Here is a 24,557-nt window from a genome sequence, read left to right as displayed (position 1 = left end):
GACGAGCTTATCTCGAAAATCACCGACTCAACAAGGTGCCCAGCACTGCTCGGGCCACGCTTGGAGCGGAGACGTCTAGCCTGTAAAAGCGGACAAAAGTGAGCGACGAGGAGCAACTCGCCGCTGCACAGATGTCTTGGATGGAAACACCCTTGAACAAAGCCCAGGATGTAGCCAGGCCCCGAGTCGAGTGAGTCCGCAGACCCGAAGGTGCTTGCAAATTCTGACTCGTATCGGCCAAAGCAATTGCCTCCACAATCCAGTGTGAGAGCCGTTGCTTAGTAACATGCTTGCCCTTGTGAGGGTTAGCCCAGGACACGAAGAGTTGGTCATTAAGACGAAGCTCCTTTGATCTGTCCATATATGTGTGTAAAGCCCGGACTGGACACAACAGATCCTGCTGCTGCTCCCCGGAGGAAACCAGCGGCGGAGGAAATGCCTCAATGTCAATTGGGGTACACGAACCAACCACCTTTGGTGTAAAGGCAGGGTTGGGCTTCAACAACACTCTCGTTTGCCCTGGGTCACACTGAGTGCATGAGGGATGTCCAGACAGTGCATGAATATCGCTGACCCGCTTTGCAGATGCCAGGGCCAGTAACAGCACTGTCTTGAGTGACAGATGTTTCATGTCAGCTCCCTCCAGGGGTTCAAATGGGGTCATTCTGAGCCCATTCAAAACCACTGCCAGGTCCCATAAGGGCACCAGCGACACCTGGTCACCTGGAGACAGGGAGGTGCCTGCGAGCTCCCTTCATAAAACGGCAAACCAAAGGGTGTTGGCTAGTCGTCTTACCCTCAAAGCCCATGTGGCATGCAGCAATAGCAGCCAGGTACACCTTGATCGTGGAGAAAGCTCTGTGTTTATCGATCAAGTCCTGTAGAAATGATAAAATCACCCCGACAGGACATTGAAAAGAGATGTGTCCTTCTGCAAAGGCCCATCTTACTTGTGGGGTTCGCCAAGGCTCTATCCTGGGCCCCATCCTCTTTTTATTGTATATACTGCCCCTAGGTTCAATCCTCAGAAAACGTAACATTCCCTTCCACTGCTACGCTGACGATGTTCAGATTTATCTGCCTCTCAAAGGAAATGACAAACACTCACTACAGCAGTTGATGGATTGCCTGACAGAAATGAAGTCCTGGCTGAGCAGACATTTTCTTAACCTCAACGAGAGCAAGACTGAGGTCATCTTTTTTGGACCCCAACCTCCAGCCTCTTCTGTTGACATTCTGGGTCCTCTTAAAACAAACATCCTCCCCTCGGTCATGAATCTTGGAGTGACTTTTACTAACACTTTTAAATTCGACAAGCAGGTCAGCAGCGTAGTGAAATCCTGCTTTTTTAAATTAAGAGTATTGGCCAAAACCAAGTCTTTTTTATCTTTCAAAGACCTGGAGAGAGTTATCAACGCCTTTGTGACCTCGAGACTCGATTATTGCAACGCTCTATACGTGGGTATGGACCAGGCCTCAATTAAACGCCTGCAGCTAGTGCAGAACGCAGCGGCACGTCTCCTCACTGGCCACAAAAAGCGTGACCACATCACCCCAATTCTGGCCTCATTGCACTGGCTTCCAATTCGGTTCCGAATTGATTTTAAAATCCTTTTATTTGTTTTTAAAGCACTAAATGGGCTGGCTCCGGCCTATATAGCTGAACTCCTCCAGCGCTACACCCCAGCCAGAGCGTTAAGGTCTGCTGACCAGCTGCTACTGGTAGTGCCTAAAACCAGGCTAAAAACCAGAGGGCACCGAGCCTTCGCGGCGGCTGACCCTAGGCTCTGGAACACTCTGCCCCTCCATGTGAGGTCGGCCCAGACCCTAGGGGTATTTAAATCAAAACTAAAAACTCACTTATTCACCCTGGCCTTCTAATCATAGCAGAGCACGACTCATGACACTTCCCTGTGTTTGATTTTTATATTTGCTATTGTAATTTATTGTCTTCTGTTTACATCGGTAGTAATGTATTATTTATTATCTGCTTGTGCAGCACTTTGGCTCGACCGAAAATCGTTTTTAAATGTGCTATAGAAATAAAATTTGATTTCTTGAAGGCACCACTCCTCAAACACCCTCCACTTACAGTCGTAAAGAGACCTGGTGGAGGAAGCTCTCGCACTCTGAATAGTGTTTATCACCTTCTGAGGGAGTCCCACTGTATTCAGATTGTACCACTCACGGGTCAGGCCCATAGTGCCCCACGCTCTGGGCGTGGGTGAAGGATCGCCCCCCGAGTCTGAGACAATCTGTCCCTGCGTAGTGGGGGCTGCCACGGCTGCCCGCACAACAGCTGATATATCTCCGCCAGCCCGTACGTTGCGGGCTAGGGCGGAAACATCAGACTAAGTGTGTGGCGTTGCTCCTTCACTCTGGCCAGAGTTGGGGGTAACAGAGCCAGGGGTGGGAACGCGTACAGAGGACCCGGAGGTCGATCGTGTACGAGTGCGTCCCCGCCTAACAGTGCGTTTAAATCGTGCATTAAAGAGAACAGCTGTCATTGAGCATTTTTTCTTTATGCGAACAGATTTAACGCGGCTCCGCCGTAACGCACCCACAGCGGACTCACAATCCTTGGATGTGGAGTCCAGTCTGCATAGAGTGGTGCACCCCTGGACAGTAGTTCTGTCCCGAGGTGCATCACTCCCGGTACCTGTGTCGCTCTCAGAGAGAGGAGACGTCTGCCGCTCCAAGGGATCAGTTTGTGTGCCAGTGTGTGTAACTGGAGACAACGCAACCTCCCTTGGCGGTTCATACACGATATCGTGTTGTCTGTCCTCACGAGGACATGGTGTCCTCTGAGAGAAGGCAGGAAGCATTTTAGGGTGGGGAACACCACTAAGAGCTCCGGGTGATTTACGTGCACCCGCTGGAGGTCTCTGCTCTAGAGACCTCTCACCGGGTGACCTTCGTAAATACCCTATCAGCCTGTCTGACGTGCGTCCATGGTGACCACCTTCCGTGAAAGGACAGCATCCGTAGGCGCGTCCCGCACTAGAAAAGTCGGGTGTAGTGCCACTACGCATTATATAATAACCAATACTCTCCGCACTTCGTGGCGCGTGGGGTATAGTTTTATTATGAGACCCATGTTGAGCGGGTGCTTTACGAGGACATTTGTCTGCGTAATCTGACTCTGCTCGGCGGGCATTATAGATAAAACCCTTCTTTCTAGGAGAGAGAGAACCTCTCTCTCCAGAATGTGGGTTGACTCTCTCTGGGCTTGTGAAAACAGAAAAAGTGTAACTGTGTTGAGAAGCCCAGGCAGATGTCGTGAGTATCTCCTGCTGTATGCTCCTTACGGCCCGTCTACACTACAGCGTCGACAGCATCAAAAGCTCCAATCTGCCCATTCACTTTCAATGGGGTGACGTCACGTAGCCGCGCTTTTTCGCCGAACTGAATTGTGGGTAGCAGAGCGGTCCGTCTCAGGCGTCTCAGGCGACAGAAGTTGAACAATGTTCAACTTCTGTCGCCTGAGACACCGGAGTAGCCAGCGCCAGCCAATCAAATCCCGTTTCCCAAAATCTGACAGCTGAAGCCGTAGCCAATCAAACCGCGTCTAAGCTGGGAGAGATATCCCGCCGTTCATTTCTATATTTCAAAAAAAGTCGGAGGAGAAACTAACTATCGCCGTAGAAAATCACCCGGTTTTGTATGACCAGACCCTCTTCACCTACCGGGATACAAACCGGAGGAACCAGGCATGGAGGGAGGTGGCAGAGACAGTGGGGGAAACTGGTAGGTTTTCGCCTGTTTGGGGAGTTTATATATATATTGCTCCCATACAATCCCCGGGGTCTCCACATTCTGGAGAGAGAACCTCTCTCTCCAGAATGTGGGTTGACTCTCTCTGTGCTTGTGAAAACAGAAAAAGTGTAACTGTGTTGAGAAGCCCAGGCAGATGTCGTGAGTATCTCCTGCTGTATGCTCCTTACGGCCCGTCTACACTACAGCGTCGAAAGCTTTAAACCGGGCAGAGTTCGCTTGGGTGAAGGACTGCTGCTGTGAAGGCAGCGGCTGGACCCTTCGAGGGAGGCAGAGGTGGAGTGCCTCGTCCTCCTTCTTCTTCGTCTCACATCTCCTCTGCATGGAGGCGAGCGCGGAGCCGAAAATTCCCTCGGGAACGATGGGCATATCCAGCACATCCTCCTTTTCTCGGTCAGGGAGGTTGGTGAGGTTGAGCCATCTCGCTCTTTCCTGCACCACCATGATCCCCATTACTTTGCCCGTGGCCTGGACGGCGCAGCGCTGGACACGGAGGCAAATGTCCGTGACCGCTGCCATCTCGTCCAGAGTGGCTGCTCCCGGGCTACCCGACAGGTCCTCGCAGAGCTCCGCTTGGTAGGCGGTTAGCAGCGAGGACACGTTCAGGGCACTGGCGGACAGCGCTGCAGCTTTATAGGACTTTTCAGTCATTGTGGACTGAAAGCGGTCCGACTTTGCTGGCAGCGTGGGGTTCCTGCTCGGTGAGGGGCCCACCTTTGGTAGAAGGTGGGCCGCCACTAGCGGTTCCATGGGCGGTATGCGGAGCAGGCCGAGCCTCTCCATTCCATCGCAGTGCAGGGAGGAGGCACCCTGGATTGGGACCTTGTTGCTGAAGGGCCGGTCTCTCCACGAGACCGACACTTCATCCAACATTTCTGGAAAAACCGGGAGGAGTTGCCTCCCTTTGCCCGCTGTTTGGGGAAGGTGTTTCCCCTCGTAGCGGGACCTGGAGGTCTCCTTGGCCATTTCAGGCCACGGAACATTGAGTCTGACCGCAGCGCGTTTGCACACGGCCTGCAGGTCCATGCTCAGACCGGGCGGAGCTGGTGTGCTGTCGCCCGGGAGAGCAGCCCTCGCTCCAGGCTTTGCAGCCTGGGCCGATGACATGAAGGTGTCCTCTTCTTGTTCATCTGACTCGGACAGGAGGAACGCCAGGGCGTCCTCCTCATCGTCCTCCTCATAATCCAACTCGAGGACATCCTCCGCGGGTGAGACCATGGTGAGGTCTAACCGGGAGCTTGGTAAAGGATTCCCGCGTGTCTTCACCGGGTCCCGGCCTGCCAGGGCGCGGGATTCCGGTTCTGACGCCATCGCTGATAATAAGCCCCAGACCGACACGGAGAGGGGTTCGCTCTCTGTGGCGGACGCCCCCGTGTCTTGACTGCCGGCCGGCGGGTCCATGGACATGGGGGGGTCCTGTTCCGACAGGCTAGCTTGTCTCGCTAGCCGTCGGCGGAGGCTCTTGACTGTGAAGCGGACACAATGTCCGCATGAGCCGGGGTTGTCGATAGCGCCTCGGGCGTGTTCCAGCCCGAGGCAAGACGAACAGACCTGGTGTGTGTCTGTGCCCGAGATCTTCAACCCGCAGCCGCAGAGTCGAGCCACCGAGTCGAGCCACCGAGTCCCTGACTCCTCTGGTGTGAGGGAGAGGGGCGTCCATCTTTGTCGCCTCGTGGCGTGGAGAGGGCCCGCTCTCGACAGGTGGGACGGGAAAAAAGGTATTACCACCTTGTCCTTAATCCGGAGAAAAAGGACGGTGTGGGTCCTTAATACCCGGAGAATACTAACTGGTGTGGCAGTATGCTCCTTTTTTAATCCTTTTCCCCTCCATGGGGAAGAGAAAAGAAAAACTTCCTCGCTACCGTGGTGTCGGTAGAGAGGGAGCGAGCTAGCAACAGGTGTGCTGCTAGCTTGAAAAAATCGGACCTACCTTACTTTCTCGTAGAGAAGGGCGAGGTCCATTTTTAAGTACTAACGGCGTTAGTACTACCGTCTTCCTGCGAAGCAGAAGGAGTAGCCGGCTAGGGCCCGTCGACCAAAATGGTATTTTGGGTTCAGTCTGTGGACAGTGAAGCTTGCCCGGCTACTGTGAGATGTGCTCTGAAGCGAGAAGAGGTGTTTGAATGACGCATGCGTCGTGGCGCAAGCTACTTATAGGGGGTGATTTCCCCTGACGCTGACGTCAAGATCACCAGCCAATCAGGATTGGCGTAATGAGATTGATGCTTCTGTTTGCTCCGCGATGAGGCACATCCCATAGTGAGACATCGAACGGAGTGTTATGAATGAGAACACCCGTTGTTCTGAATGCCTGTTCTTCTCTCATACCATTTCTATAGATGTGATTGAGATTAGTGCATCTGTGGAAGGATCGATGAAAAGGATGGATGGCTGATAGATTGATAGACAGATCACAATTGGAAGGATGGGAGACAGCTCTATAGATTATATATGATATAAATAATGTTTGACATTTTAATTATTCACTTTTGCTTCAGACTGATTATCTATCTATAGTATATTTCATTTCAAATAAGCATTTGGGTTCTTGCCCAACTACCATTATTTACACCCTGCTCTGGGGTTTTAAATGTATTTACCTCTGATCAAATTTGAAATACAACGTGCTTGTCAAGACTGTCTGTTAATAGAAAGCAACATCTGCGTGCCACATTTGGACAAACATTTGGAAACAGACATGCATTGTATTGGTATTGAGGCTAAAAGACTCACAAGGAGACGGAAAATGAATAGAAATGCAACCGCAAAAACATTTCCCAGTTTAGTCCCAATTGAAAAGCCTCTTTCTTTTAAGAGAGACCTCTGAATGATTGGCTTCAGTTTTTCTCTGCATATAAATGTGATTGAAGTCAACACTAATACCTCTTCTGCTTCATTTTGAAAGGAAAAGCAATATAGCATCCTTCATAATACACTCATTCACCAAGGTATCTACAGATTTAGTATTTTTCTCAAAAAAATTATTACTATTCACGAAATTATTTCTGTTTATTGAATAAATGTAAACAATGGGTTATGTCGAAGGAGTTCAGTTTACCTCACAGCTTTACTATCACTGATCTTCTTTCCTGAAACAGTCCATAGTGTGGTTAATGTTGTTACCATGGCGGCTGAGTATTAACACAACCGTTACATTGTTGTCCTTCTGTCTCTGGATCAGCTCTGGTACAGAAGTGGTGTTGGTTTTCTTTTACCATAGTGCTTTGATCTTAGATCATCACATGCCAATTCGTATTTTACTGATAAACCAGAATATACTAACTATTCTCATAGTTCAATTACAACAACAACAACAACAACAATGAATCAGAATTTGACTCCTGTCTAAAGGACTCAATTACATACTGTATATGTAATGAAACATTTGTATATATAAAGAAACATGTGAAAATAAATTAGAAGGAAAAAATATATAAATTCGTTTTTGGCGTGTTTTTGGCAAATTAATTACACTCAAAATACAAGTCTAGGGTGGTTTAGAAATAGTCATACAAAAACATTAAAAAATTGAAAATACTTTTAACGGATGGTGAATTGGAGTGCGCCAATTGTATTAAAGTTAACTTTCTGCTTGTGTATTACCTTTCATTAAGTTGACAGCTTAAGCCTTTGGTTTTGTGCACTGTGTGTGAGCATTACTGGACCCCTGTGTTTACGCCAGGAGCAGAGAGGTAGATAAGGACTGTAATAGACTTAAGAGTGACTTTGGTGTCCATGTGAAAGCATCTACATCACTATAACACGCATCTACCACCAACAGGAGGTGCTACCATGTGCTTTCTCTCTCTCTCTGTGTGTGTGTGTGTGTGTGTGTGTGTGTGTGTGTGTGTGTGTGTGTGTGTGTGTGTGTGTGTGTGTGTGTGTGTGTGTGTGTGTGTGTGTGTGTGTGTGTGTGTGTGTGTGTGTGTGTGTGTGTGTGTGTGTGTGTGTGTGTGTGTGTGTGTGTGTGTGTGTGTGTGTGTGTGTGTGTGTGTGTGTGTGTGTGTGTGTGTGTGTGTGTGTGTGTGTGTGTGTGTGTGTGTGTGTGTGTGTGTGTGTGTGTGTGTGTGTGTGTGTGTGTGTGTGTGTGTGTGCAGATAGTGATGGTAAGTGAAGCAGACTGTGCTGTCCCAGTGCCCTCGGACTAACTGTCTACCAGATGACGCTTGTGCTTGTCACTTGTTTTGATTTCAGCAGCAATGTAGAAGACAGTCAAAGTGAATCTCATCATAAAAGGAAACAACTGTTCTGATTTATTTGGGATTTGGCCAATGCCTTGTCGAATCATTTGAATACAATAGAGCGTAGCAGAACTTTTTAGGCTGGATTTAGAATGGGCGGTTTTATCTTTCTAGGTTAGAGCGAAATAGACAGCAGAAAAAGACTGAGTCTAAAGCTATGCTAGCAGCTGTGGTAGGCTGTACTGACAGAGGGCACAGCTGCCCTTTAGCTAAATGCTGGTGGTATTAGAAGAAATCTCAAAGGATCACCAATATCACTTAAGAAGTATCCTCTAGGGACCATGAATATACAGTATGTTCCAAATGTCATGCTAATCTATTCAATAGTTATCAAAATATATTCCTACTGAACCCCACATATTAATCTTGAGGTCGTGTGGGATAACACAGGGTCGAGCGGTCACCAAAGTCAGTAGGATTCATCTTCTTTAGACCATGAATGTTAAAATGGCATATCTATTAACTATTGTTGAGATATTTGAGTCTGGATCAAAATGACAGGTTTGATTGCTGTCCAAAATATAAGGACCAGAATAATCGACACTGTTTTATAGATTGTTGTGAGTCATTTTACAGAAATATCTGCTTAAATATTTTCACACTTTTCAACTGGCATTTTTTTGTTGCTGCTCTTGCTCTCATATACAGTACACTCCCAGAACGCTTCTAGTTTTTTCTGAGGGCTACTGACAAAAGCCACTTCTGAGACAGTGATAACTTATTTTCATAAGAATACGTATGTATGCAACAGCAGTCTTCTTCAAAAGACATAATACAATTAAAAAATCAGAACACATTTGAAAGTGAATATTAATTAGCAAAGCAGAAGGAGTTTTTATTGACACTTATTGTATTAGTTAATGTAGGTAAATGCTGTGATGTGGAGAAGCTGATGCTGGGAAAAGTCATACTTCTCTTTCTGCTCTAAGGAGTGCCGTGTTGGCAGCGAGAGCGTTACAGACGGAAGACAGAGCAGCCTGTAATTGGCCGGCTCAATCTCCTCATCCCATCCACACTCTCTCTCTCCCTCTGTCTCCCTCTCTCTCTCTCTCTTCCTCTGCCTCGACTGACGGCGTGTTTCCTCCAATCCCTGCAGGGCCGTGTGAGGCGAGGAACCAATAGCCTGTCAGGGAGGGCCGAGCTTGGTGCTGTTGGCCAGCTCCAGGCAGAGATGCTGCATTTGGAACTTATCGACGGTGCTGACGGTTACCACGGTGACACAGAGTCCACTAAGGCGTCTGCCATCGCACCCCCACTTCTCATCAAGGACCCTGCAGCACCTGTTACCATGGATACGTACCGCCCCAAGAGACCCACGACCCTTAACCTCTTCCCGATTGTACCGCGCACACAGGTAGATTCTGACTGAGCCACACACACACACACACACACACACACACACACACACACACACACACACACACACACACACACACACACACACACACACACACACACACACAATATTTCAGTGATTTTTCTTTTCTCCTCCCATTCTTTCTATCTGTGTGTCTTACCTGTCTGTGTTTCCTTCCTCTCCACAAATTTGACATGACATTTAGAAATGTAAATATGAATAAAGAGCCTTTGTGACATCACTATTGGATTCACTACAGTTGTTTTTCTGACAGGATGTATTCACTGGCCTAAACAATAGCCTCAATTGTCTTGACACAGAGATGTTTTTTCCTCGGTGCCCGTCTCTGTTAGTGTTTGAATGCTGCTCGAGCTCGTGACTGTGTGTCTGCACTTGTACTTTCATCTTCGTGAGGACCAATCTCAGCTTTAAACTTCTAAGGGGAAGACATTGTGTTGTTAAAGGGCTGTTTTGAGTATTACTTTAGGTTTATGGTTAGAATTAGGTTTAATTTAAGATTAGGAGCTTCAGAATGCACATTATTAATAAGGGTCCTCGGAAATCTATAGATGTACAAACATGAGTATATATATGATTTTCAAGATGAGTATGTGTGACACAGTAGGTATGTGGCTATTCAATATTCACCAGTGGTATAAACAGTGACACACTACTTGTTTGTGTGTGATTGTGTGTGTGTGTATTAAAAACAGATCACTATTCTTTCCTCCAAACTTGACAACAGAATATATCATATCTACTGCCCTCAAGAACGACACACAAGAGTTTTCTTATACGACAACTTGATCTGCGGGTTATAAGAAATCAATCAAATGCTCATAAGATGAAACTGAATCGTTTTGAAATATGTAAAAGAAAATTAGGATTTTGGAATCACAAAAGTTTTGCTGAGATTGCAACAGTAATATGAGCTGTCAGTAGCTAGCAAGCATAAAGGAAAGTTTAAAGAGAAAAAGCAACATTAGGATTTATATTTCCAACAGATGAATGCAAGAGCAATGGAGAGAAGTGAGAGTAAATACAGTAGTAAAACTATACTCTGAAAGAGGCTTACAAGCTCTGTGAGGTTATCACTATGACCCCTTTCACATCACATGTACCTACTGTAACCAGGCTCTGTAGATGGGTCTGCATGTAAGCTGATTGTATTATGCAATGCATAGAGTAATATCAAGCGAGTTTGCCTATGATTCTTACACACAGACACACACACCCCCACAGTGCATGCTGTCAACATGATCAACCAAGCGGCTCTATATTTGTCTACTCTTTGCTCCGTGTGTGTGTGTGTGTGTGTGTGTGTGTGTGTGTGTGTGTGTGTGTGTGTGTGTGTGTGTGTGTGTGTGTGTGTGTGTGTGTGTGTGTGTGTGTGTGTGTGTGTGTGTGTGTGTGTGTGTGTGTGTGTGTGTGTGGTGTGTGTGTGTGTGTGTGTGTGTGTGTGTGTGTGTGTGTGTGTGTGTGTTTGTGTTTGTGTTTGAGCTGTCAGAACTGGAAAGTATACAGGAAATAATTGCTCTGCAGCATTTCTTTCTTCTTGGGAGGTCTTCCTGTCTCTTGAGACATTATTAACCCTCTTCATGCAGCAGCTAGGAAACAAAACCTGATGTGAAATATTGAAATGTTAAATTTCTGAAGTGCCCTGTGCATGAACCACAAAGACATCAAGCAAACTTCTGCACAATTTGGGCTCGTTTTGATTTCTGGACTTTAATATATATTTAGCAGATGATGTTGTCTGCTACTCTCAGGATCTAGCTGTTTGTTTAGATTGTTATGTGTTGCAAGCCAAACCTTGATTAGCATTACCGTGTTGATTTTGTACGAAATAAGGACTGTTGTGATAAGAGAAAGGTGTTTTGTTCAGGGAGTTCAATGGATAACACACTTTTGTATATTTATAGTGGTACTATTTGTACCACTGCAGCATTGGAATAATGATCAGAATAATCAGAGAACGACTTCAGAGTGTCCTTAAAAATAGTCTTTTTCAACCTATTTATTGTCATTAGCATTTTGTTAACTTAACCACTCCACCTACATTGATACACTGAACACAAATATAAATGCAACACTTTTGTTTTTGCTCCCATTTTTCATGAGATGAACTCAAAGATCTAAAACATTTTCTATATACACAAAATAAACATTTCTCTCAAATATTGTTAACAAATCTGAAAAAATCTGTGATAGTGAGCACTTCTCCTTTGCCGAGATAATCCATCCCACCTCACAGGTGTGGCATATCAAGATGCTGATTAGACAGCATGATTATTGCACAGGTGTGCCTTAGGCTGGCCACAATAAAAGGCCCCCCTACATTTTCAGTTTGATCACACAGCACAATGCCACAGATGTCGCAAGTTTTGAGGGAGCGTGCAATTGGCATGCTGACATCAGGAATGTCCACCAGAGCTGTTGCCCGTGAATTGAATGTTCATTTCTCTACCATAAGCCATCTCCAAAGGCGTTTCAGCGAATTTGACAGTACATCCAACCGGCCTCACAACCGCAGACCACGTGTAACCACACCAGCCCAGGACCTCCACATCCAGCATGTTCACCTCCAAGATCGTCTGAAACCAGCCACTCGGACAGCTGCTGCAACAATCGGTTTGCATAACCAAAGAATTTCTGCACAAACTGTCAGAAACCGTCTCAGGGAAGCTCATCTGCATGCTCGTCGTCCTCATCGGGGTCTCAACCTGACTCCGGTTCGTCGTCGTATCCAACTTGAGTGGGCAAATGCTCACATTCGATGGCGTCTGGCACGTTGGAGAGGTGTTCTCTTCACGGATGAATCCCGGTTTTCACTGTTCAGGGCAGATGGCAGACAGCGTGTGTGGCGTCGTGTGGGTGAGCGGTTTTCTGATGTCAATGTTGTGAATCGAGTGGCCCATGGTGGTGGTGGGGTTATGGTATGGGCAGGCGTATGTTATGGACGACGAACACAGGTGCATTTTATTGATGGCATTGTGAATGCACAGAGATACCGTGACGAGATCCTGAGGCCCATTGTTGTGCCATTCATCCACAACCATCCAAGACCACCATTGAGCATGTTTAGGATGCTCTGGATCGGCGTATATGACAGCGTGTTCCAGTTCCTGCCAATATCCAGCAACTTCGCACAGCCATTGAAGAGGAGTGGACCAACATTCCACAGGCCACAATCAACAACCTGATCAACTCTATGCGAAGGAGATGTGTTGCACTGCGTGAGGCAAATGGTGGTCACACCAGATACTGACTGGTTTTCGGATCCCCCCAGACCCCCCCAATAAAGCAAAACTGCACGTTTCAGAGTGGCCTTTTATTGTGGCCAGCCTAAGGCACACATGTGCAATAATCATGCTGTCTAATCAGCATCTTGATATGCCACACCTGTGAGGTGGGATGGATTATCTCGGCAAAGGAGAAGTGCTCACGATCACAGATTTTTTCAGATTTGTGAACAATATTTGAGAGAAATGGTTATTTTGTGTATATAGAAAATGTTTTAGATCTTTGAGTTCATCTCAAGAAAAATGGGAGCAAAAACAAAAGTGTTGCATTTATATTTTTGTTCAGTGTATAGCAATCTTCATCAGTAATGTTGGAAGAAAAATAATGAATGATACCAACCAAATGGCAAGGGGCATACAGTGGCTCTGATTCAGATGACACGCTACACATGTAGCATGTTCTTTATGTAAAAAAAAGATGAAAATAGATAGATTATTTATTTTTCTCCAGCACACCGATAGTTGAGACATAACAGCTCTAGCAGCTCCGGCTGACAGTGAAAGCTTTAGTCAAACTGTGCAGACACAATTCACATGAGATTTGATCATGTCTAGGCAGTTGTTCACATACAGAGTACTGTAAGAAGAGACAGAGAGAGACACACTGGGTGACTGTTTCCAGGTCAGTGGATCTGTACAAATGCAAAAATATACAATTAGCTCTGCATCACTTGGCAGAAAGTGACAAACCCCTGTGGTCAAGGAGAAGCAGCTTTCAGAAAAGCAACATTTTTAGAAACAATAATTTTACAAGATGAATAGCCGAAACTATCATGAAACTAGAACACTTCTTTTATGTAGACACGTTTCTTTTGGTAGTTATTTGCATCCAGGCATTAAAAGAAGATTAGCAAAAGTATATACAATACAATTACAATACACAATGTCTTAAGATTGAAGAAGACATATGTGCAGTATAAATAGCTCTTTGCAGAAACAAGGCCAGGTTTTATTTCACAGATGGACTCCTCTGAAGCTGCTTGAGTAAAATGATTCAGACAGAAGAAAAGATCAGACACCCATTTCAGGAGGGATTCCTCCGCCCTAATCCAAGTCCAACTCTAATCTTTCACCTGTCTATGGCACACGCCTTATGTTAACGTGCTGTGATTTGGATTGTTAACCTACCTACAGGACACCTCAGTTCAGTAGCATCGAGGGCAAAGACAGCATAAAGAAAATGGTGGAAAACTGGCATGGTAGGCATCTATTACATTAAATCTATTTATATATATATATATGTGTGTAAAGCTCTATCTGCTTTTCAAAACAAAATAATTAAGACAGCTAAGGAAAGGGAGTGTTAGTCAAGCTTCCTCGTTAACTCTCTCCTTTCAGTTACTGCAAATTGCAAATCTAAATGTGGCCAATAGCTTTCGATAATGTATAGAGGTTCAGGAAACAACCATCCTAACTGAGTGTGATAGGCTGAGACTTCTCTCAATTAACACAAACACTCCAAAATAAACACCTGGTTGTACTTTATCAGAAGTTTACTCTGATTTTTAGTTAATTTCTTAGTTCTGGGAACATGTTTTGGTCTTTATATGGAAGCCACATTTAATCTCTTAGATATCAAACTTAGTTCACAGAATCATGTGTTAGCAGAGTCACTCCCATGGAGTAATACACACACACACACACACACACACACACACACACACACACACACACACACACACACACACACACACACACACACACACACACACACACACACACACACACACATTATATCTGAGTCACTGCCCTGAGTCACTTTTTATCGTTCTTGTCAACCAAACCTTTGCTTCTCATATCAGTGCTGCTGTCTCCCACATCTTGCTGATTCACTTGTTACCAAGGCAACAGCTCTGTCTCCGCCCGGTGCACGTACATGGGAAGTGAGTCATGCGTGTTGGTGGGCGGACAGAGAAGGAGGATGAAATCTTATTTTGGGCTACTGTCATCGTCACAGGAGTTTCCACTTCTGTTTTCTCTCTTAACCTCAATTCCAATATGTATTCCTGTTTTGTTTTTTTATAAACTCTGGGCAGGTGTGTACCGTGAATTTGAACAGATTTAAGTGATTTAAATTAAAATAGCTGCCTGCTGTGGTTAAAAGCTATGCTAAAAGATCAGTAAGAGCGCTGCTGATTTGGTACATTCATATGAGTAACCCCTTTTAGATTGTTAGGGTTGGGCGCTGTCTACTAAACTGACTAATGACAATGTCAACAGTCATTCACCTTATCGAATATGACGTTCTGTGGCAAGAAATAAGTGTATTTAATAGGCTCTAAAGACAGATGTGTTTATAATTGCTATACTGCTCTTAATCTCTCTCACACACACAAATACTCTCACTCTCTTGTTACTTTTCTAAGATTGAGGCTCTTCATCCACTGTTGCGTGTTTGAACATATTCCCACTTTGAGAATCTGTAAAAAGAATGTATTAACTGGAAACACTTTAAATCAGTTGTATACCTGTGTATCTTGGAGACAGGGTTGGCATTGCTAATATTGTTTTGGTCTTATAAAGTAAGATATGTGACAATTCTAACTCATTCCCTCAATTCATTAATCATAAATGATAATGATAAATAATGCAAAAATTACTCTCCCCACTTCAAAAAAACTGGACATGCTTGATTGCTTGTGTTATCACACTAAACTGTGAAGTTACTGCATACTGACCACACCCTGTTATTCTCTGCTACATCACAGCAAAAAGCTAAACCAGTAAAGGTCATCAAAAAATAGGGTTTCCAACTGGTGCTAAAATGCTCCTTAACAACATTCAGTTATTCTGAATGCTTGTCAGCCATTGTCGATTTCTGTGTTTATAAAAGTCACAACGTTTTTGTGACTTAAGGGATCAGACTATTTAAACTAAAATGTGTAAGAAGGCATTTACAAGTAAGAGGGTTTCTAGAAAATACTCTCACCCCCCCACCCCAATCAGTCTAAAAGAGTTTCCCAGTAGCCTATATGTGTGTGTTGTGTGTTCCCAGTAGCTTTGGAAAAAGGTCTAGTTCCCTTTAAATGCACCTCACGGAGCACAGACAAAAGACTCCCTGCTCATTCAACAGAATAAAAGCTTTGTGTGCGGTTGTATGTGCGGTTGTGTGTGTGTATGCGCGCGTTTGGTAGAGGAGGAAGAGAGAGCGTCAGACAAAAAGTTGTGTACATTGAGTGTCTGGATCCAGAACTCCGTGAACAAATGTCTCTCTTCCTCTCTCTTTTCCACTGTGTACTATCTTTAATTCTTTCTCACGACTTCCCTTTTATTCTCTTCTTCTTTTTCTGCATTTCCACAGGATACATTAAACAACAACTCATTTGGGAAGAAATACAGTTGGCAAGAGAAGGTTTCAGGCTCGTCCTCGCCTCTTAAAACAGGTGAGATTGTTTGATTCCACAAGGTTTTGCACCAATAATCGTATTACTTGGACTTACTGGTAACTGATATGTGCAGACCGGAATGTTGGTAGTATTCATTCTTGAGCTTCTAACACAGGAACTAAATGTGAGTAGGACTTTCATTCAGCCTGGCTGGTTGTTCTATGATAAAGGCTTGGATTAGCTATGCTGAGCTAACTGTTGCTAACTGAAGCAATTGTGTGTTATCCAGCACTGGCTTAAATAGCTGGAAGCTGTCCTAGCTCATTGCTACAGCTCTTTTTAGAGCACCATGTGAGGCAAGACTGGCAACAGTCAACGCCACTGATGAAAAAAGTACATTACTTGTTATCTCAATCATTAGCACTTGCCTTTTTATGTCTGCTGCACCAAAATGAATAGATTTTTAGACCCTAACCCTAACTGCCAACAACGGTGGCATTGCGGCCACTTTTGCTGACTCAGACATTCAACTAAGAGGCTGATGATTGCTGCTCATGATAACAGTCTAGTCAATAAGGTGGCTGCACTAGAAATATCTGTCCAATGTTGCTTAATAAAAAAAGCTTTTCCAGCAAGAAAGTAATTGGCCTTCTTTTAGAATAACAGTTTATTGTTTGGTATAAAACTAAAACATGAATACAACTATTTGAATATTCAAGAACGTCAACAATGCAACGACAAAGCGATTACATAACTCGATCAAGATAATCATTGTCTGATATTTTCAACGAAGATGAGATGAGATGCTATTTTTTAATCAAAAAACAAAAGATAACTACGAGCTGCTTATTTATTCCAATTCAGGGATGCTTCAAGTGCGTGTTTTCCACCATACTTTATTTATATGTATCTTTATTTTCAAAGTTGTTTTGTCTCACACAAGAAAACTCAGACTTGCTGTGATAAAACCTGAATGAACACAACCGCCTCCATTCATATGCAAAGTTGAAATTGAATGCCATTGATTCACAAGTACAACAGACTCAGTTGGTTTTAAGAATGTTTTGAAGGAGTCACCGGAAAATATATATATACTACATTTTAATTGATATAAGTATTTATCCATAGATAATGATTTTAACACAAAATAAATCTTAAAAGGAGAGACAAGGCAAAAATGTTTTAAATTGGCCTTTATGGGCCGTTACTGAAGTTTGTTGAAACAGAACTCACTTGTCTTTTGCTCTCCTTTAGCTTTAGATGTCACTGTTGCATTACCCACAATGAAAACATAAAGCCTGGATTTGCTGCTGATGGATTATGACATAAGACACCAATCGCCTTCTCCTGGCCGCACTTAAAATGTGATGAGCAATGGGAATTTAACTGCGTAATCCCAACAACTGTTACCTAACCATTTCTCTCTTCCTTTTTGTGCTTCCCTCTCTCTATATGTGCATTTGTTGTCATGCCTGCCTGTCTGTATCATGTTTATTTACTGTCTGTGTGTCTGGTCTTTATGTGTGCTTGTGTGTCTGCGTGCGTATTTGTGCGTTTTGCTTGCTCTTTCTGCAGGTGAACACACCCCTCCACGTGAGCACAGTTGTCTGAGCGACGAGGACAAGTGTCAGGGTGGGGGAGCGCAGACCAAAGACCGCGGGACGTCCACTGATGCCCCCTGTAGACACAACCACACCTCTGGACACACGAAAGGCTCATCTACAACAGCTGCCACTCGCTCCAAGCTTCAGGAGAAGCCCCCTGCACCACCCCCACCGCAGAACTACACTCCAGCTCCTCTATACCCAGCGGGGAAGGTGGATGGAGGTGCTCCCCACAAGGAGAGGATCCGCTACCAAACGGATGTTCATCTAGAGCCCACAGAAGAGATCTATCTAACTCCTGTGCAGCGCTCCGCCGACCCCCTCGACCCCCCTAACTCGCAAGACCGGCCTTTCCTCTCGCAGCAGACTGAGCAGGGCCGCATGTCTATCAGCTCGGACACAGAGGGCCCGCCTCCTTACCAGCCCCTCCCAGACCGGACAAACACCTCCATCTATGAGGAGGACGAGGTCTATGTCCCCCCGCCTTCATATGCTTCTTGTATAGAGGCCCTGATCACGCCTCCCTCAGCTCGCTCCACCCTCACGCTGGACCTAAGCCGGAAAGGGTCAGGAACGGGGGCCGGGGTCATGCTGAGACCCGGATCATCGGTGGAGTATGTGGATGCCACCGATGATAGCTACTGTGGGGAGGATGAGGATGTGGACAGGATAATGATGGACGGACAGACGAGGAAGGGGGAAGGGAAAGGGGATGGCGGTGGCAGCAAAGTCCCACTAAGGACTTCCATGAACTCAGAGGCAAGCGGCCTTTCATATGACTCGGTCAAATATACATTGGTGGTGGATGAGCACGCTAAGCTAGAACTGGTTAGTCTGCGGCAGTGTTACCAAGGTTACAGTGATGACAGCGACTCGGCCACCATCTATGACAACTGCGTCTCTTCTCCCTTCGAGTCGGCCATCGGGGAGGAATATGAGGAGGAAGATGAGGACGATGAGGACGGCATTCAGATAGGAGGAGTGAGGAGAGAGGCAACAGCTTGTCTGTCGGAAGATTCCACTCCGGAAGTCGATCTACACTTTTCCAAAAAGTTTCTAAACGTCTTCATGAACGGACACTCTCGCTCCTCCAGTAAGTCACTCATGAGTTTTTTTATTTCAAATTTGAATATTTTACTTACTTGTTTTGTGCATGTAAAGGGTCTGCAAAGGTTCCCTCCAGAGGGAGTTTCTCCCCTTTGTTTTCTTCCGTAACATAGTAACATCACCACGTAACACTCGCGCTTCTATTGGCGAGCGCTCCAACACATTGTACTTGATAGGCTAAGGGGCGGGACATCTTTAAGCAGTTGACCAATCGCAGCAGAGTTGGCCAACTACCCAAACAGAGGGTGAAAAGAGGTGCTGCAGCAGAAGCACAGGCAGTATGAGAAAAATAGAGACCTTTTTGAACATTACAGTCACAGTAGAGGCATAAAATACAATAACCCAGAATATGAGCATAATATGTCTTGAATCTTTTTGGGAGGCTCAAGAGCATACTGTGATGAGAATGGGAATGTTTGGTTTTACTCTCCAACTAAAAGGACATATATTATGCAAAGACAATCAAGCTAAGATACTTGTTTGTATATAGAGTAGCCTCACAATGCCAATGTGATGTCACAGCTTCTTAAATCAACAGTATTTTTATTATCTTTTATCAACAATATGTCCTTCTTTCGTACACTTGCCAGATAGCTCCACCTCATCTTTACATTTTGCCAATATGCATACTTTTTAATATCCGCCCCCAAAGAGAGTTATGTGTGAAACGAACAACCACAGAGAACATAGATACAGCCGGCTGTTATCCTGTGTCGTTTCCATTTAACACGGAGTAATGTGAATGAATGCTGTCTCGCTGAATTTGCAGTTTCGTGGGAAAGGCTTAAAGGGATGTTGCTGATAAAGCAAATCCACAGAGATATTCAAGAGCTAGAATATTCTCATAGAGCGCAGATCATCATGTACAGTAACTAGATGATGTGACTGTCTGTCTGCACTGAGTTAGATTGAACGTTATCTTGTGAATACACATGTGAATCATGGTTGAAGATGTGAATCTGGAAGATGTGAATCTGGAAGATGTGAAGATGAAAATGATGAAGATGAAGATGTGAATCTGAAGATGTGAATACACATGTGAATCTGGTTGAGGAGTAGTATTCAAACATTTTTATTTTGTTTACCTTAGCACAATTCCCAGCACAGCTTGTAATTGTTGTAAATGAAAGCTGCAGTTTGTTGCTACTTTGTTGATATTGTTATCAGCATTCTGACAGCAGCACATTCAGGGCAAAAACCCAGTGGGACATTTAGATGGCCTGCTGGGTGGAGGCACACCGAGCAAAAAGCTGTTTGCAGTTTCATGGATTTTCCTCTCTCTAACCCTCTGTGGCCCAAACCAATCACACATTTGAATAACAACACATTAGGTGAGTCTTCTTCTAGACATTTAAACAATGGCAGTACTAGAGAGGGTGTTGGGAAGGACTGAGGAAGAAAGAAAGCAATGACACAGGCAGTGAGTGGCAGTATGAAAATAATTGTATGTATTTGAGTTGGTTCTGCTTAATATGTACCACCAACTGTAGTTTGACCACTCCAAATAAAATAAATGATAACCTATTACAGTATGTTAAGTCTCAAGAATTACATCTCATATTTATTTTAAATCTTATCTTTGTTAATTACGACATTTTGCTTTTACAGAACCATAGATGCCGTCTTAAATTCATAATTACTGCCCATGCATGCCAGCAGCACTGTTGTTAGGTCTCTAATGCAAATACAATGAAGATGGGGAACTACACCAACACCAAATGTAATTTTCGAAAGCCTACTCAAAATGTATGATGGTGTTTTAATTCCCAATACTTTTTTATTGTTGGGTTTTTTATTGACTAAAGAACATTTTACTTTAATATTGATTAACTTACTTCATCCGGCTATGGAGAGGCCCACAAGGAGGCACATAGTTCTGCCATTGGTGGTGCAGATCACAAATACACTATTTTTTAATTCCAGGACATTGTTGATTGTCTTTAGTGTTCTGAGGTTAAATAACACAACCCGGTGAATCTTTAAAAGCAGTGTTATTTTTGTAACACCATCTGTTGCATTTTTTTCAGAGTAGTAGATCAGGGTGTGTTTGCTGCCCCCAGAGTTTTATACATACGTTTTTTGACACAGGAATATGTTATAATATTACAACTTTACTCATCCAAGTTAGCGTTTTGTTCCTTTCAAATTGATGCAGGAGAAAAATGAGATATTATGTGTGCAACCATATTTCTTAAACCTTGCACTGATATTCCCCACAATGCAAAGCTACCTCAAAGGTTTGGTCAGAGATGTTGGGTATGCTATGCTAGTAGATTAGCTGCCTGTGTCTTTTTGGTCTCCCAGTGGCAAACAACAACAATTCTGAGGAGGAAGAGGATGATGGATTATTGTTGGATTTACCTTATCATACTGATTCTCACCCTGGGCATTCAATGTGACTTCTGTATAAAGGATATGTGTTAGCAGCCAGCAGTAGTAGGCAAGAGAGAAGACTCCTATTAAAGAAGCAGACAGAGATTAGTCTACATTATATGTGTGTGGCCATTTCCTCTAATAGTCCTTACTGGCCTCTTGGAAGCTGGCCATATGTATCACAGTCTCATTAGAAAAGCCAGCTCAGTGTATCTGAGCAGTGCAGAAAGGGATAAGGGATGTCTCAGGAGAGGTGAAAAATACACAATGCTTATCTGTTTCATGGCTAATTACAGTGTGATTCGTCGGGTCCTAAAGAATGCATGTTTGCTTTAAATTAAACACAATGTGAGTAATTGTGTTTACTATTTGTATGGACTTGAGTTGCGTTTAAAGTCAATCATCTCTACCAGCCAAATACAAAGGCTGGCCCTCCACACTGTATTTGTGCCATGAGTAATTTCCCCCTTTTGATGTTGTCTTCTTCTCCGGTTTTCAAGGTGCAGAGTCCTTTGGCTTATACTCTTGTCTAATTAATGGAGAGGAGAAGGATCAGAGCCACAGAGCTGTCTACAGGTGAGGAATAGCGGCATCTCCATCATTCATTAAACTGTACTTCTCGTGTTTTGAATATACAGAGAGGTGGGGTTCTAGCAGATTTCAAAGTTGTAGTAACCTTCAAACAGGCTCATCTCCATCATTCATGTTTTATTTTGTATGGAGTTGGTAGAGTAGCAAACGCTCAATTTATTCATGTTTCCCCCTAAACTCTCACACTCCAGTTGGCAGCATGGAGCTACAGCTGCTGTTTAAGACCTCCGGCTGATAAATGCATAAGGGAGGGGGGAACAACACAGTAATGCAGTCATGTGAATCGTACAGATCAGATGATGGTGCAGGAAATTAGCTATGCATAGCTGAAAGCAGGGGGTTTTCACAGCCTTCTTTCTATTCAATAGGTTTCTAGTGTGTTTGTCTATACTATTTACTATGCTATTAGCTACTCATATGACAGCAACAGGCTAGTTATCTATCATTTTGACTTCAGCTGATGTATTAGAAGTTTAATTTCGGTAAGACTTCTGAAACTATTTAAAAATGTGTTCGATTGACTAATGGATCCATAACAAGAAAACAGTAGTAGTATATAGTAAGTATATTTTTTATGAGAAGATGACACTAGTATTTGTTGTTTGACAGCAGGATAGAGTTTCGTAAGACTTTTAGTACATTCTATCTTATTAAACCTATAGATCAAAGTAGAAAGCAGATGAAGTGAGCGGATTCACAAATGTAATTTATCATTTTTGACTAATCAAAAGGACGGTAATAATAATAATAATAATAATAATAATAATACATGGTCTTTATATTTAGCTTTTTCTGGTGCTCAAAGTAAAGACAAATATCAACAAAGATAATAAAGTAAAAAGTTTGCTAAGATAAAGAGCCAATTGAGGTTTTTAAGTCTTCACTGTGGTTATAATTTAATATGAAAACATGAAACAGGTTTTCCATTGACAATTATTGTAACATTGTGAATCAAAGCTTACTATAGTTGTTCTATATTATACTATATTATTCTTCATGAATAGGCAAGGAAAGGCAATTTTATTTATATAGCACCTTTCAGCACGCGACAATTCAAAGTGCTTTACAAAATAAAAACAAAAGACATTTAAGAATAAATACAGCATAAACACATTATTAAATGGCATTTAAAAATAGGCGTGAAAAAGCAAAGATAATTAAATAAACACAGCAGGTACAGAATACATGAATAAAAGGCATACTGCAGTGTGAGTATGAACAGCTCAATTAAAAGCAGCGGCAAATAGATACGTTTTTAGTCTGGATTTGAAAATAGGAAGTGTTTCAGCGGACGTGCACGATTCGGGCAGTTTGTTCCAGATTGTCGGGGCATTTTAGCTAAACGCTGCTTTTTCATGTTTAGTTCTTATTCTTGGAACAGAGAGCAGTCCCGACCCAGAAGACCTGAGACTCCTGGACGGTTCATAGTTATGCAGGAGATCGTCTATATACCTCGGTCCTAAGCCATTTAGTGATTTAAAAACTAGCAATAGTATTTTAAAATCAATTATTTGGCAGACTGGAAGCCAGTGTAAAGACTTCAGACCCGGACTGCTGTGATCCACTCTTTTAGTGTTTGTGAGGAATCGAGCAGCAGCGTTCTGAATCAGCTGCAGCTTCCTGATGGATTGTTTGTGAGCCCTGTGAATACACTATTGCAGTAGTCGAGTCTACTGAAAATAAAAGCATGGACAAGTTTGTCTAAATCCTGTTGCAACATTAGTTTTTTAATCCTAGATATGTTCTTCAGGTGATGGTATGCAGACCTAATAACTGTTGTAATGTGACTGTTAAAATGCAGGTCTGAGCCCATCACTACACCTAGATTTCTATCTTTATACGTTACTTTGTTGTCTACCGACTGAAGCTCTGTGATTACTTTTAATCGGTCCTTCTTTGCTCCAAAAACAATGATCTCAGTTTTTTGTTTGTTCAATTGGAGAAAGTTCTGAGTCATCCAGTCAGTGATGTGCTCAATGCACTTGCTCAGTGTTCTAATCGGAGACTAGTCTCCCGGTGTGATTTTAAAATAAATCTGGGTGTCGTCTGCATAGATGTGATAGCTTAGATCGCTGTTTTTAATAATTTGAGCCAGTGGTAGCATATAGATATTAAAAAGCAAAGGTCCTAAGATGGAGCCTTGAGGAATCCCGCATGACATATTTGTCAGGGTTGATTTGTAATTGCCTATAGAGACAACGTTTGTTCTGTCCTTTAAGTAGGAACTAAGCCAGTTTAGAGCTGTTGCTGAAACTCCCACCCAGTTTTCTAGACGGTCTAGCAATATGTTGTGGTCAACAGTATCAAAGGCAGCGCTGAGATCTAATAATACTAACACTGATATTCTGCCACTGTCTGTGTTTAAATGGATGTAATTAAAGACCTTAACAAGTGAAGTCTCAGTGCTGTGGTTAGATCGAAAGCCCGACTGAAACAAATCAAAACCCTCAGTTAAAAACATCAAATTACTCAATTCTTGAAAAACAACTTTTTCAATCAATTTTCTTATAAAGGGAAGGTTTGATATTGGCCTGTAATTATTCATTATGGTTTCGTCTAGGTTATGCTTTTTTAGGAGCAGTTTGATTACTGCAGTTTTCAGGGCCTGTGGAAATACACCCGAGTGGAGAGATTTGTTTACTATGTGTAGTATATCTGAGGCCAAGCAATGAAAAACAGTTTTGAAAAATCCTGTCGGGATAATATCGAGGCTACAGGAGGAGGATTTCAGATGTTGAATAATGTCTTCCAGGTCTTTAGCATTTATCAGACGGAATTGTGACATGGTGTCTGAATTGGCTTTAGGTCAGTGCTTCTCAAAGTGTGGTCCGCGGACCACTGGTGGTCCGTGAGCGCCCCCTAGTGGTCCGTGAGTATATTGG

At 43.6% G+C, this 24,557-nt stretch overlaps 1 protein-coding gene across 2 annotated transcripts in view; it reads left to right on the top strand.

Annotated features, from left to right (window-relative positions):
* The window catches only part of LOC117443940 (C-Jun-amino-terminal kinase-interacting protein 1-like), a 61,027-nt gene that overhangs the window by 27,229 nt on the left and 9,241 nt on the right, over positions 1-24,557 (top strand). For both annotated transcript variants that reach the window (XM_034079727.2, XM_071206332.1), the window contains 4 exons: positions 9,112-9,369; positions 15,976-16,057; positions 17,576-18,697; positions 21,585-21,660. In XM_034079727.2, the coding sequence (XP_033935618.1) occupies positions 9,112-9,369; positions 15,976-16,057; positions 17,576-18,697; positions 21,585-21,660 (1,538 nt within the window). The remainder of the gene's footprint in view (positions 1-9,111; positions 9,370-15,975; positions 16,058-17,575; positions 18,698-21,584; positions 21,661-24,557) is intronic.

The sequence above is a fragment of the Pseudochaenichthys georgianus genome, chromosome 3 (genome assembly GCF_902827115.2).
Source record: "Pseudochaenichthys georgianus chromosome 3, fPseGeo1.2, whole genome shotgun sequence".
Classification (NCBI taxonomy): Eukaryota; Metazoa; Chordata; class Actinopteri; order Perciformes; family Channichthyidae; genus Pseudochaenichthys; species Pseudochaenichthys georgianus.
The sequence above is the reverse complement of the archived record's forward strand: the minus strand, read 5'-3'. Positions and strand labels throughout refer to the sequence as shown.